The sequence below is a fragment of the Pezoporus wallicus genome, unplaced genomic scaffold (genome assembly GCF_028554395.1).
Source record: "Pezoporus wallicus isolate ANWC-B61680 ecotype Strahan unplaced genomic scaffold, APGP_CSIRO_Pwel_v1 contig_8006, whole genome shotgun sequence".
Lineage (NCBI taxonomy): Eukaryota > Metazoa > Chordata > Aves > Psittaciformes > Psittacidae > Pezoporus > Pezoporus wallicus.
Window position 1 is genome coordinate 837,579 of NW_026635487.1, and position 14,500 is coordinate 852,078.

At 49.4% G+C, this 14,500-nt stretch overlaps 2 protein-coding genes across 2 annotated transcripts in view; both read right to left on the reverse strand.

Annotated features, from left to right (window-relative positions):
* The window catches only part of PIK3CD (phosphatidylinositol-4,5-bisphosphate 3-kinase catalytic subunit delta), a 40,096-nt gene extending 34,366 nt beyond the window's left edge, over positions 1 to 5,730 (reverse strand). Inside the window, exon 1 of the mRNA XM_057431931.1 lies at positions 5,710 to 5,730. The gene's annotated coding sequence lies outside the window, so the exon portion shown is untranslated. The remainder of the gene's footprint in view (positions 1 to 5,709) is intronic.
* A 7,905-nt stretch (positions 5,731 to 13,635) lies between these two features.
* Positions 13,636 to 14,262, reverse strand: LOC130611037 (forkhead box protein E3-like). Its single transcript, XM_057431373.1, has one exon. The coding sequence runs from the start codon at positions 14,260 to 14,262 to the stop codon at positions 13,636 to 13,638; it is 627 nt and encodes a 208-aa protein (XP_057287356.1).
* Between the last annotated feature and the right edge of the window lie 238 nt (positions 14,263 to 14,500).

Genomic DNA, 14,500 nt, shown 5'->3' on the forward strand with positions numbered 1-14,500 from the left:
AAGGAAAACACTTGAATGCTTGAAAATTAAGGGGGGAAAAGGGGTCCCACTCATATAACTGGTGGTTTACCCGAGTCTAGCACCTGCTGCTGCACAGATAAAACTGTCCATACTGGTAAACACCACCGAATATCAATTCAATTATTACATCAAATGACAGCAGTTTCCATGTGCAGACTCCGAGTTGCTGACCAGAAGAGCCTGCACTCTATCTTCACATTTGTACGTTTTACAGCCCTGAGTGATGAGGCTTCACCCAAGTGATTTTTCCATTTTAACAGAAGGAGAGCGACAGGACATGAATTACCCCTCACACACCTCTGCGTGTACAACTGCTCAGTCACTCGCATGGAGAACTGCGAGGATTTTAGCCTGAATTTGATGCAACTTTATTTCCACTCGGTCCTCAATAGCCAGCTTCTGTATTAACGAAAAGCACACAGCAACTCACACCCCTCTCTCTTCTACATCAGAAACGTTTCACTCTTCCCCAGACTGCCTGGAGCCCCTTTTCTAAATGCTATAGGCCTGTTCTGCACCATCACAAAGACCTTAAGTCCAGCCTTAACCTGGCACTAACAGGAATAAACCATCAAAAGCAGCCCTGAGGCGCCTGCTGCCTGTGGTGCTGCTGGGGGCTCAGCAAGATAACTTTGCATTGAATTTCCTATTTTATCTCCATGCTACCTGCAACAGGAAAAAAACTCAACCACTCATTTCCTTCCTCCTACCCACTTTCTGTTTAGTGTTTTGAGTGACTTGATCTAAATTAGCTACAGTCGGGAGCCAGATTTTCAACCTGGTCTTCCAAAGGCCATGGGCAGAAAGACACAGAGCAAAGACAAAATGACAGGGGTGAGGAGAGGACAGTAACAGACACACAGAGCTAGCAGAGCTCGCCGGCAGCAAGAAGCATGATTCTTGGATGCCTACAGGAAGAAACCAAGTACACACTGCTGTCAGAAGGAGACTGACTGTGCCACACAGCTCATGCACAGCTTTGGCAAGGTGATGCTTTCAGAATGAGGCTTGGAAATGTAATGGAAAAACTGAGTGAAATCTGTGCAGCCTCCTTCCATAAGCACCAGCTTCACTGGACGTGCTGTGATGTACAGTAATATTGCCAAAGCACGTTGCCAAGCCATGCTGCTTTGCACAAGTTAGAGAACAAAATGATCTGGAGTTCCCACTGGAGATACCAGGAAACACAGAAACCAGTTGAAAACATAAACTGAATACAGCCATTTGCTAAAGCACCACATGAGGGCATGTAGCTTGTTTCCAATGACCTGATCATAAACCCCTGCTTTTAGAAAGAGAAGGTTTGAAAGAAATGGCAACAAGAAACAAGGGACCAGAAAAGGGAACTATTCCATTAGTGTCAGCACTCTTTACCACCCCATTTCAAACCGGGAGCCACAGAGCCGCTCTCCCATGACAGAGAGCAGCAGGAACCATTGCTTGCTTTGCTCTGAGAGCTCAGAGATGCCAAGTCTTGTGGTAGATGTTTTGCTGGGAAGCACTGACTTCAACACTGTCCAAATAGCTTACAGCACGGAGCTGTCTGCAGCTGGGCAATCCCAGCACTGTCACCGGGGTGCAGATGCACACAACTGCAGACTGCATCAGCAACTGTTCTGAGCTGTGCAGGCTGGAGAAACGGGGAGCAAAAGCACAACAGGACTGACAGTGCCTTTGTTGTGGTTATCTGCTTGCTAGATGTGTGGCTCACTAGCGAGGTGCCCAACAGGTTCACCCCAGTGAGCATTTCCTGCCTGCTTCTATGGCCACCACACACCACCCACCTGCTCGTGTCAGGCTCCTTTGGGACCCTCTGGGGAGCAGAGATGCTCACTCAACTCTCTGAAGGAAAGGGGCCTCTAAAGACATTTCCTCCCCAATCCTAGCAGCCCCCAACAAAAACATACCTATCTACTGCACATGCGATCCCTTCAGTGGCAAAAGCAATTCACAAGCCCTTTGGCACTAAAAATATATCCTTCTTCCTCAGACTTCTCCTTTAACAGAAGCATTTCTCTTTCTGTGCCATTTCCCAGCCTGTCACACTGGTCTCTTTTACTAACTCACACGCTGGAACCAGACGAATGCCCTCTCACAACACAGAGCTCCTGATGATGCCATATGGGCTTTTAATGTCATGCCATTACAACCCCAGCCACAGCACCCACTTACAGGCCATTCAGTGCTAGCAGGTCATGCCCTGACTATTCCTCCATGCACATTATTTATTTACCATTCTTCTCTTCCTTCAATGCTTTATTGATTGCTGCTGCTTACTCTCTTGAACCCTGCTTGCGCATTCCCTGTGTCGGGAGGTCAGATGCAGCAGCAGGGGAATGGAGGTTACCAACTGCTTCCTGAAACACCAGAGTCTTTTCCCTGTGGCCACATAAAGACCCACACAGCAAGCTTGAGGATTGGAGTTGCTCCCTCATTAGCAAACGATAAAGACCCAAACCAACCCACCCCTCATCTTTCTTCACCAGCAAGAGCCCACTGAGATTTGAAAGGTATTTTGCCAAGGGAGATGCACAAGTACATACATCTGATCTCATTCCCAAAATGAGGAGCTCCTGTCCCCTATGGCTCTTACATCTACTGAACCTTTATCTCTGATAAGGACCCCACAGCATGCTTGGTGATAACAGTTCACCTGGCTCACAGAACAAAGTCATCCCCTCCAGGAACTTCACATAGCAAATGACCAGCCACAGCACAATCAAGCCTTGATTAATTTTGTATCACCTTCTTATGACCAGTGTTCCCACCTCATGGCCAGATGGTTGTGCCTGCTACTTGGCTGTACTTCAGAGACCTTGTAGCTACAAGCTGGCATGTCCTGGACTGAACAAGCCCAGCGAACAATGCGCCCACCATCTAGGTCCAGGGAAAAGTCATCTTCCTCCATACTGGCAGCACCAAGTGTGAATTACCCAGTGGTACTCCCCACTTGCTCCCTCGGGATCAGGCTTGTGGCAGAAAATTGAAACCAGTGGCACTGCTTCTCTTATGTTGCGAAAAATAGAGGAAGAGGCCATAAAAAGAAGCAGCAATAAGTGATGCTGAAAACAGCGTTTTCCTTTGCTCTGAATGAGGAGTCAGCAGCCCTGATTGCATGCGTGCAAATTCCCCCAAAGTTTCCCTGAAACTTTCCACTACACGGAGGCGACTGAGCTCTAGTAAAGACACCCATTAAAGGCTTATGCTGATACTTGTTTATTTACTTCAATTCAGATCTGTTGGATCTTATCACGGGTGACTGAATCACCCTCTACTACACATGTGTAGCTGACTCTCCCTGAAGGAAAGGAGCACATCAGCAGTTCTACAGCTTGCAAGTGCTCAGAAGTCATCCGGCTCCTCCCTGCAGTGCTTTCCTCCCCTTTTCAGCTGGCTGCCGAAAGTGAGGAGAGAGCATCTGCTATATTGTAGACAGAGGAGCCTGCAGACTTGTCATGGGAAACAAATCCAGGAGAATAATGACCCTAGGAATTAATCCAGAAGTCGGGAACAGGCATCGCTGTGAAATCACCAATGACAAAGTTGCACTGGGCACGCAGCAGAGCCTCACTGTTCAATCTTATTCACTACATCCTTGTATGGCAGCAGACAGCTCTGCCCACAGATCAGAGACCACAGCATTACAGCGCAAAAATCATTCATGTGCTTGCTGGTGGCTCTGGATGGGAACTGTAAAATGAAGGAGAAAATTGAATCCTAATGGAAGCCTGTTCCTGCCATTTGGGAACCTGGACTGAGCAGCATTCCAGCCAGCTCCTTTACAGCCCTGGTACCAATTCATATACTGGAAAAAAAACCCAGGCAATCCTTCTCCATAAACATTTGCACAGGCTGTTCTTGCCTCCTCTTGTACCACTGGTCATACCCGGTACCACTGGGAACATCTGTGGAAAAGCCACAAAAATGGCATTTAAACTGTAGGAGCCTTTGGTGGGAGCCAAGAGTGGGCAGCTTCAATGAGGAGATGTCCCCTCCCTCCTTGCCCTAATGTGCATATGCAAAGCTCATACATTAATTTTTCATCTCTCTCCCCAGCTACTGAATAAAGGGGTGCTTTACCCAATTCCCCTTCCTTTCCTGTCTCTAGCGAAGCCCTATCCCTCCATGCCTTGGCAGCTGTTTTTCTTCTCCTCCTTGCCCATTTGCCTGCTGTTGTCTTGCTAATTATTTTTACAAGGCTTAATAATTGATGCAATCTTTCCCATTTTTCATCTCCTTCCTACAGCACTGTCTGGCAAGAAGGAGCTCCAGGAGCAGCTGTGCTCAGTTGGCTGCCCATCCGCCTCCTGCGGAGAGGGATCATTGCCAGAACAAGACTTTGCAACCTAATCCTCTATCTACCTTCCTCTGGACCCTGCAACTGTTATCCAGAGGAGCAGCTTTTGAAGTTATTCAGCAAACCAAGGCGCTGATGTCACCAATAAAAACAGCATCTCAGAAACACCCATTTGTCTCGTGCCTTGAACCAGAGTTATCTGCATCCACCCAGCTCCATTCCTCAAATATTTGCTTGGAGAGAACGTATCTTACTGGCAGAGAAGGCAGCAAGAGTGATTTCCGATTAAAAATCATCTCCCATTCTGCAGCAGTCGTGCTGACTGGAGCACGGGACTTCTGCCTCTTTCTAAAGCACATGTTGTTGAACGAGAACACAGAACAGACACTAAAGCGAACACAATACTGGTCCTATATGGCAGGACAGCTTCCTCAACCCTGCAAGTTATTGATCTACCAAAGGGGAGTTACGGATTTAACCTGTGTAGACTCACTCATGGTAAGTCTGTGGGAGACTGGAAAAATGTCTTCGAACAGCAGCATTAACAAGTCCTGCTCAGGAGAGGGCTCTGCTACAGGCTTGACTCAAGCAGGACGCCTCATGGTGCAGTTTCCTCATCCCAGTGATATCCCAGACATCACTTTCTTCACATTTTGCCTTTTACTGATGAGCAAACAGACCATTTCCCCCTCTCAAAACAGAAAGGAGAAAACCAGCAGTAAACACAGGAATTACGCTGACAGCAGAGCTCCTAATGCAGTTTCTTTGTTTTGTATGACTGCCGTCAGGCATCTGAAAAAGAGAAGTTGCATCTCAAGATTCCTCAGTTCTTTGCAAGCTGTTAGCTCTTGGCTGAGACTTTGGGAATCACATCCCTGAGCAGTTCAGCCTTCTGCAGCAGTCAGCACTGGTGCTTCATCCTTGAGCATCATCCTGGCGCTGACTACATCTGACTGATTATCACAAGATATCTAAGGATAGGAGAAACTCTTGTGTGTGTTCAAGAGCAGCTGGGGGAGACAACTGCCAAACAGGAAAACTGAAGGACAGCCCTGCTGCAATCCTGCAGCAAGGAGCACACGCACACCACAGCACCGCCTCCTCAGAGCCACTTCTGTAGTACACAAAGGCAGGATCACAAGGCAGGAATAGACAAGCATCTTTCCCAGAGCCTGCACCCGGACCCGTAGCAAGTGTTGGCAGAGGCTTCTTCCAGCCCACTACCCTCTGCCCTCCTTGCTGCTTGCAGCTTGCTGTTTCAAAGAGCAGCGGGCTATAAAAACAGGAAGCCATGCAGAGGAGAGAGAGAATACAGATTGAGGCACGGAGCTGCAGCACCAGCAGCTCCCCCAGCACGCACCCCACGCTCCCGTCCCTTCCCACCCCCTTACCACAGGCCACCTCCTCGGTGAGAAACGCTCTGAGTGCTCTGATGGGAAACGGCTTACGGCCAGAGAGCCACCGAGGGAGGGGAAACCCAGCAGCATGAAGGGAAATGCATCTCACTCGACTCCGCTGGGCTTGGAGGCGGAGGGGGAAGAGGTGGGAGCGCGGTTGATGTTACGAGAGCCAGACTGAACCCACAGGTACTAGCGGTTCCTGGAGTGCCTGCTATACTCTGCTACCAGCACAGGTCCTAGCACACGCTGCCTGCTTGCGCGGGGTGGAAAAGGCAGGACTGACCGTGAAGAGCTCCCATTATTGCCATCTCTGCTTTAGGAGGCTGGGCTGGTGGGGACCACGCAGTGGCAAAGGGCCTGCTCCAGATCCGTGTGGGGTCTGCAGCCTCCCTGCCGCGCTCACAAAGATGCCAAACTGCAGCCAGGATCTGCCTTCCAATGCAGAGAATGACAACCAAGGGACGTCAGGGAGGGGAAAACACACTGGAAAGGGTGCAGCGCACATCTGGGGCAGTGGGACCTGTTCCTTACCTCCCTCCAGACAATGCCTGAAGCATCATTTCCCATACATTCCCCTCGTAGAGCCTTGCTCCTCTTCTGAGCCTCCTTCTCCAGAGTTACTAACCCTTTGCTGGCCCTTCCACCACCACCACTGTTAGCCACCACTTTGAGTTCAGATTTGCAGCTTCAAATACCTACTGAGGACCATTATACAAACCATCTGAGCTTCACCTGTGACCTCCTGCATCAAAACAGCTCTTAGCATCATTTTTACACCCATATATAACCCGGTTAAGGAATAAGGATTCTGAGTCACATCTCTATTGAAGAGCTTGCCTACAGCTCTCAACATTCACAGCTCTCCCAATTCACAGTCTGTTGGCAACTTCTGACAGAAAGGTTTCTATTTTACAGGAGTCTTCACTGCTCTCACCCTTATCTTTGCAGTCTTCTACATCAGGCTGAGACATTAAAAGGCTGGAGATAAGGAAACAACAGTTAAGGGCAAAAACACTAGCAGGGGACAGAAAGTCCCAGCAAACCACTGACAAACAGGAAAAGACCCTGGCTTCCATCTCATATAAAGTAATTCCAACTTTGTATCTGCAGGTAACCACATCCGTGTTTATGTCAACCAAGTAACTGGATAAAACAAAAGGAAAAGAGGCAATGTCACAGGAATCCTGGTGATGCTGAAAACAAGGGGAAAAGCCCAACACAAAACACAGCCTGGTTAGTGCTTCTGGAGACCAGTGCTCAAGGTTTAAAGTGAATGCAGGTGGGATAAGCATGCATAGCCTGAGCCATAGTGGGTAACTATCCACTACATGAAGCTGCAAAATGACCTAGCACATCCCATTGTAACAGCTCAGGATCAATTATAGGCCATCTCCCTACACTGTTCTTAGCTTAGATGTAAAGGACTTTTGACAAAATCCAGCTCCACACCATGCACAGGCAAATTGGCCTTTTCTACTGTTAACAACACATAAACCCATTATTTTACTTGCTAAAACCAAAGGGGGAAGGAGTGAAGACAGATGTGAGGCAACAGCGGAAAAGAATTAAACAGTCTGATATCTACTGGTGGGAAAGGGGAATTCAGTATTTTCTTAGGCATTTTCAAAGCCTCTGCCCTGCTTGCAGAGGGATATGCTGCGCTGAGGTTTATTTATAAATCCTATAAGAATGTTGACCTAGGGCTATAACTTGAAGAAAAATAAGCAGAGGTCAAGTTTGCTGAATGCAGTCACAAACCCAAAAGAGGCTTACAGTAAACCCCTCTGCTGTGAGAGGGATGCAAAACACAGGAGAGGTCCCAGTGCTTCCAAGCTGCTAAAAAAGCCACAGAGACCATGAGCAATCCCCCTGGTTTAAATGGAGCCAACACTGCAGTTTTCTATTCCAGCCACAGAAGATGGAGAGCAGGGGACGTGTGTGAGGGTGCATGGATGAGACTGAGAGGTATTCACAGCACCTCCCTTTGCTGGCAGAGCTGGCCAGTGAGGCTTCCCAGGCTTTTAGGTTACTTGGTTTGTCTTTTTAAACACCTGATGAAGATAAATGCTCCTACAAGCAATGATTCAGAGCAGAACCTTCATCTAAATGCTCTGAATCATTCTTTGGAAGAGACAATTGTAAGAGCCTCTGGAGAAGGCAGACAGCTAGAAGAGATGATTAACTTCTGTGGCGGTCACATCAAGATACCCATGTCAGAGACATTAACTGTTTGCTATTGGCACTGTGGTTCATTAGCCAAACCTGCTCAGGAAAAGGACAGAGCAGTTGCAATAAGGAGCATAAGAGGAAGAACAAGACCCCTTACAACGTGGTCTTGCAATCCAATCATTTCAACCACAGATAATCCAACCATTCAGCCATGTGCATCCTCTTACTATTCTTACAAGGACTACAGTAAATTCCACCTGTGTTTTACTGGACCTGCCTATAGGTCCCCATCACCTTAAGAAGAATTAACCAAGCCCAGCACAATGCTGGGAAGGGGCACGCAGGAGAAATCCCAGCAGCTGAAAAGGCAATTGAACTCATATTCCCAACTCCCAGTGCTGAGGTGCTGGCACAGGGTGCTCAGAGAAGCTGTGGCTGCCCCATCCCTGGCAGTGCTCAAGGCCAGGTTGGACACAGGGGCTTGGAGCAGCCTGCTCTAGTGGAAGGGGTCCCTGCCCATGGCAGGGGTTGGAACTGGATGAGCCTTAAGGTCCCTTCCAACACAAAGCACTCTGTGAATCTATGATCTCCATTTCCAGACCTTTAGAATTCCCCTTTGACATTGCTCTAGCACGTATTAATTGTTTCATTTTCCCAGGAGAGGAAGATGCCAAGGTCTTTCACTCGAGATCCATTTCAGCCTCGTTAATAACGGTCCCTACCGCTGGTACAAACACACCATCTAGTGGCAATCACAAAGGGAAAAGCTGTGGAACCAAAAAAGTGCTGGCAAATAAATCCCTCATACCAATTTCAATAGGCTGCTAACATGACACATGAACCCACAGGAGAGAAGACAAAGCTCTTGACTCTTTCATGTGTCCTCAAAAGCTTGATGCACCTGTACATTTAAGAGATGAACAAAAAGCAAGAGCTGAACCAACATAAAACTCCTGCATCTGTAGTTACCTTGTGTAATTTAACATTATTAGTATTTTTTGATGCACAGAACTCCTGGGCCCATTAATTCACAATGTTCCTCTTAAAATAGGATTTAACTGGAAACTTGAGACTCCTTCCTTATGCCTTGCCATAAACACTGCATTGTTTCACAATCTCAACTGCCTACAAGACATTCACCATTCATGCATAACACAGAGCTTGCTATCCATTGCACAAAGGCACTAGCACACTACTGAGTTTAGTTCTGCCTGCCTTATCCCTTATCCCACAGCACAGCTACTCTACCACCAGAGTAGCTTTACCCTTATGAAAGGGATAGTTTAATTGACTCTATTTGTTTCTCTGTGAAGTTGCAGGAGCAACTTGTATGTATAAGCAGCCACATATACATTTTCCTGCTACTTGGGTAAACACACACGAGGCTTTGGACCAGGATAGCCTTTTCTTTAGCACTGCTGCTATCCCTTCACACCTTTGCTGCTTAATCCCAAGAAACCTCTTTTCAACAAGAAACCGTGCTCAAAGCTGAGGAAAGCAAATTAACGTTAGGACTTGGAATTCCAGCTTCTAATACACAGTGCTGTTCTTCAGGATTTTGCCCCATCCACATCCCATTCTTCAGCAACCTGGCACATAAACAGAGCTCACGCCATGTATTTGCAATTCCATAAAGCTTGAAATGCAATCCCTACAGTCTGTAGTGCAGTTGTTGAATAAAGCAAAGGTTTAGGTCACAATCTCCTTTCCTAAGCAGTAAAGGTTGCTTGGGATGGGAATGCCACTGCATGAATGCTGTAGGTGCAGACAGTTACACAGGAGCCTGCTGGTAAACTGCAGTTATAGCTAAATACAACCATAATAATAAACCACTAGAACTGCTTCAGGCACTACTGAAGCATTAAAAAAGCCCCAAACCAAACAGAGCAAACACTGAGAACACCTCCTTTCCCCGAACCCTCGAAAGGCCAGATTTAATGGGGAAGATCATTTATTCGCTCACACAAAGATGGAGGCTAAGCCGGCCATTGAAGGACTTCAGACACACAGAACACTTCCAGCTACTAAAGCAGCAAAACCAGGGGATTAATAACAAATCAGCTGTCCTCGCATTCAAGTGCAGCTGTAAAAGTCCAAACTGAAACACTTTTAGATCCAAAAATCATGCCTCCAGGACCCAAACTGTTAGCTTTGAAAGCCTTGGACCACATGGAGCGAAAGGGCTCATCTTGTGAGCGGTGCCTCGGACACCAGGGTCATCTGAGAGTTAAACCAGGACAGAACAACCAAAGCAAGCCACAAAACCCCAGCGGCAAGGGCCACTCGTAAGTACACCAGGCCTGTTTCTGGCTCCATGCAGCATTATATGAGCTGCACATCGCACACAGTGGAGGCCTTGCTGGGTTGTTTTAAACAGCTGTAAATATAAATAAATATAAACCTTTTCTTGTCCCGTCTCAGCTGGGTCCTGGATCAGTCCTGAGGCCACCACAACGCACACCAAGGAGAAACCAGCAACAAATTCCTCCCTTTACACCCCCAAAGCCAACACTGCGAGCACCTCACGAGGCACCGCCTCCCCTGGGCCACTCTCTTCAGCCTATAGCATTCACTTTATACACTCATAATGCCTTCATTTCAAGGATAACGACAGGGACAGGAGCAGCCTTCACTTAAATTCACATAGAAGTAGCTTTACCCACGCATTTGGTGTGGGTACAAGCAAGAGAACACCCACAAGGGGCAAGGCAGAAGCGCCCCTCACACAACCCAGCTTGAGCCGTACCACCAGCCATTATGGAGGCAAAACCTGCCATCACTTACCTCAGCCATCCCTGCCAGGCACCTCCGGGGGTCGCAGGCGGCTTTGTCCCCAAAGCAGTCCCTGTTTTCGGCCCGTTTTCCACACCAAGGGCTGCATCTCGCAGAGCCAGGAGCCAGCAGCACCCACACTGCCCTCAGAGAAGGTTCTGGGTCCATCAGCACAGAGCGGCCCCAGCTGTGAGCGCTCCGCGGTGCTGAGGGGAGGGCGCTGCACCCCCGGTGGTAACGGCAGGTTAGCGGACAGACACCGGCCCCTTAGGAGCTATTGACTTGGCAGCTCCTCACTGGAGCTGCCGCCCCTCTCCAGCAGATGCTTTTCAACATAAAACCAACCAAAAAAGCTCCCTTTTGGGTCTCGCTTTGCAGCATGAGCTGCATTTGCACAGGAGGGCACAATTAGCTCAATGAAGGTGAGCACCTGCAGGCCAACGAGGCATCAAGCCGGTAAGAAGCATCCAGAAATCCCTATGCACGTAACCAGCCTCCTGCACCTCTTGTTCCTTCCTCGAAGGAACTGGGATGGGTTGAGCACAACTCTTAGCAACAAGGGAAACTCGGTTTAAACCGAGCTTGGGGAGGAAAGGCATTTCCCTAAGACTCCCTGGGCTTCTTTCCCCAGTACCCAAATCAGGGAGCACAAGTTGTAGTTACTGGCTATAAGTTCCCCAAGTCAAGACTGGTTTGCCTGCAGCAGGGCTGCCTGGCACCCAGTGCCATGGCTCACCACAGGGTTCTGAGGAGAATCCATGCACTGGACCTTTACCTGGGAAATAGGAAATCCCATTTTCCATAGGGATGGGATGTGATGGAGCCATCGAGAAAACCCTGAGCAAGTCTCCCCCAAGACTTGGTTTCTTTCTACTTTTAGAGATCCATGTATGAAAGCACACACATGCAAAAAGCAGACGCTTTCCCCCTTCACAAGGTATCTACACAACAGAGCAGAAGGTCAGGGTCCAGGTCCATCTAAGACCAACTACACCACGCTCTGAAAACGGGATGGCACCATTACTTTATACCTGAGGGCATATTGAGTCCAACATGAGCCAAACGCTCATGCACAGCCACACAACTGGTTCACGCATGAGGGCAAAGTCACTTTATGCATGTGCAAAACATCATTTAATACCTGGGCACACAGGTTAATGCACGGGTACACAATGAGTGCACGTGTGACTGTGGAGGTTCTTACTCTTCACACATCACCTATAATGGAGTAGGATAAAGAAATAGCACAAGGAGAAAATCTGGGTCTATTTGTACTAGTCCTGAAGGCAGTTCTATTTGAACCACAGCAGTTATCCAAGAAACTGATTTGATCTTCCTATTATTTTAGATTAAAACGGGAGTCCTTTAGAAGAAAACAGTTAATGCTCTTCCAAGCTCCAAAGAGCAAGGTCTGTTCTACAGACACCAGCTGAAACACCATCACATTCAATAACCTGCACTCGGCACTCAGCTGATGGAACAACCTGGGCAGCACACAGAAAGACCTTCCGAAACAATTCCTGATTCCCCAATTCTGCACACAGTGGAATTAATGGGAGCGCAGAGGTCAAACCTAATACCCCAGATCCAGCAGCTGCAGTTTCACTCATGCGCTATTCATCCACGCTCGAAATTGCAGCCAAAACACAACAGAAATATGTTTTATTTGTAACAAAAACCAGGGAAGAATTTGTTTCAGTTACACGCTCACCACCAGCTACAAAATGCAACAGTTCTTATGGGCTAATGTTCCACTCTGGGGACTGAACTGATTTGACAACCAGAGTCCAAGGAGAGCTTTTCAAAGCACAGAAAGTGGTTTGGTGTTCAACATTGTCAGGAGCTACATCAAAAATGGCATAAAAAGAGAACAAAAAGCAACCTGAAAAATCATAAAACCACAGGATCTTTAATACATTAGCATCCCACCATAAAGTTGTTGTCCCAGCTAAATCTAACAGCATTTCCAGCACTGTTTACATCATATCACTAGAGCTCAAAGATGACGTTCAGAACCACTTTGTGAGTATAAAATAACAACTGGAAAACTGGCTTTAAGTCACACCTTCTGTCAGGAATAATCAAGAAAGCATCAAAATAGTCTGCATACTTTCTGAAGCCACAGCTCTTAGGGAGTTCTATTTAATAAACAAGTCATAAAACAGAACACAGGGCAAGTGCTGCTCTTCGCATAACAGTATTTGGACTCTTCTCTCAAACTTAGAACATGGTTAGAAAACTATTTTGCCTCTGAACCCTTGAGGAAAAAGCATAGAAACTACTCCCTCTGAAATGAGAAGGGGAGAAGACCCTTACATAGTAATTATAACATCGTTTATAAGAAACATGTTAACAGTGAATACATATGTAAATGTATATAACAAGCAACAATACAAAATACCCCTTTACTGCATGAAAAATACCGGAGAGATTCACTTCAAACACAAACCCACAAGATTCCCAGTATTACTCCAATGATGTTTGGGGTTTGGTGGTGTTTGTCCCGTGTGTCCATCGTGTCCCCCCCCCCCCAAAAAAAAAAAAAAAACAACATCCAGAGATTGTTTTTTCACAACCTTTTAAAGAAAAAACCCAAAATGAGTGGAAGGGCACTTGAAAAGATAACTCCCCTGCACGACCCGTTTGAGGCTGAGCATCTGTGGGACCCTTCAGGTACTCGCAGGTTCGAGAACAGCCAAGACACTGCTGAAGCGTCCTGCCCAAGTTCTGCAGCTGCCTTTCGGGCTCGCCTCAAAGCTCAAACAACACAATCATAATACACCCCCCAAATCCAACCTGACAGCGCCATTCACCCTCCTCAGGGCAGAGAGGAGCGGAACAAGGCGGCACAGCTCAGTCATTGCAGCCGCCAACCTTCTTCGTGCATTTCCAGCAGCGGAGCGGTTTCAGGGCTCAACCACAGCCGCGATGCGGGCTCCAGCTCTGCCGGGCCGGGGCGGAGGGAGGGGGGGGGTCTCACTTGAAGGCGCTGTGCGGCTTCGCGCCCCGCTCGCAGATGACCCCGCACTGTGGCTCCGCGGGGCCGGGCATGGCCCAGGCGGGCAGCCCCGGGAAGCCGGGCGGGCTCCAGGCGGGCGGCTCGGGGCAGCGGCAGCCGCGGGGCAGCGCCAGCGCCGCGCAGGGACCGTGCGGGCAGGCGGGGAGCGGCGGCAGCACCGGCGGCGGCGGCGGCCAGGACGGGGCAGCGGGAGCGGGCGGCGGCAGCGGCGGGGCCGGGGGGCTCGGCTGCAGGGGGCGGCGGCGGCGGCGGTAGTCGCCCTCCGGGAACATGTCGTGGAAAGCCGGGTCCAGCGCCCAGTCGCCGCCGCGGCCGGGGCCGTTGGGGCCGGGGCAGCGGGGCAGGCGGCGGAAGCAGGGGTTGAGGCTGAGGTTGTGCCGGACGCTGTTCTTCCAGCCCTTGGCACAGCAGCGGTAGTACGGGAAGCGCCCCGCGATGTAGGCGTAGATGCCGCTGAGGGGCAGGCGCTGCTCGGGGCTGGCACGGATGGCCATGGCGATCAGCGCCACGTACGTGTACGGCGGCTTCTGCGGGCTCTCCCCTAAGTCCTGGCCGGCCGCCTCCCCGCGGTCCGCTTCCCCCATGGCCGGTGCTCCCCGGCCCCGCCGCTGCCCCAATAAACCCTCCGCCGCCAGCCACCCCCCGGCCCGCTCGGGGTCGCGGCCGGGTCACGACGTCGCTTCGGCTCCGCGAACCCAAACACGGCGGAGGAGGGGGGGGACACACACGGATAGAGGCCCCGGCCGCTCCTGGGGCAGGGAGAGGGCATCCCCGCGCTGCCGGGATGCACCTGCAGCAAAGCCGGCCGAGGGGATCGCTGCT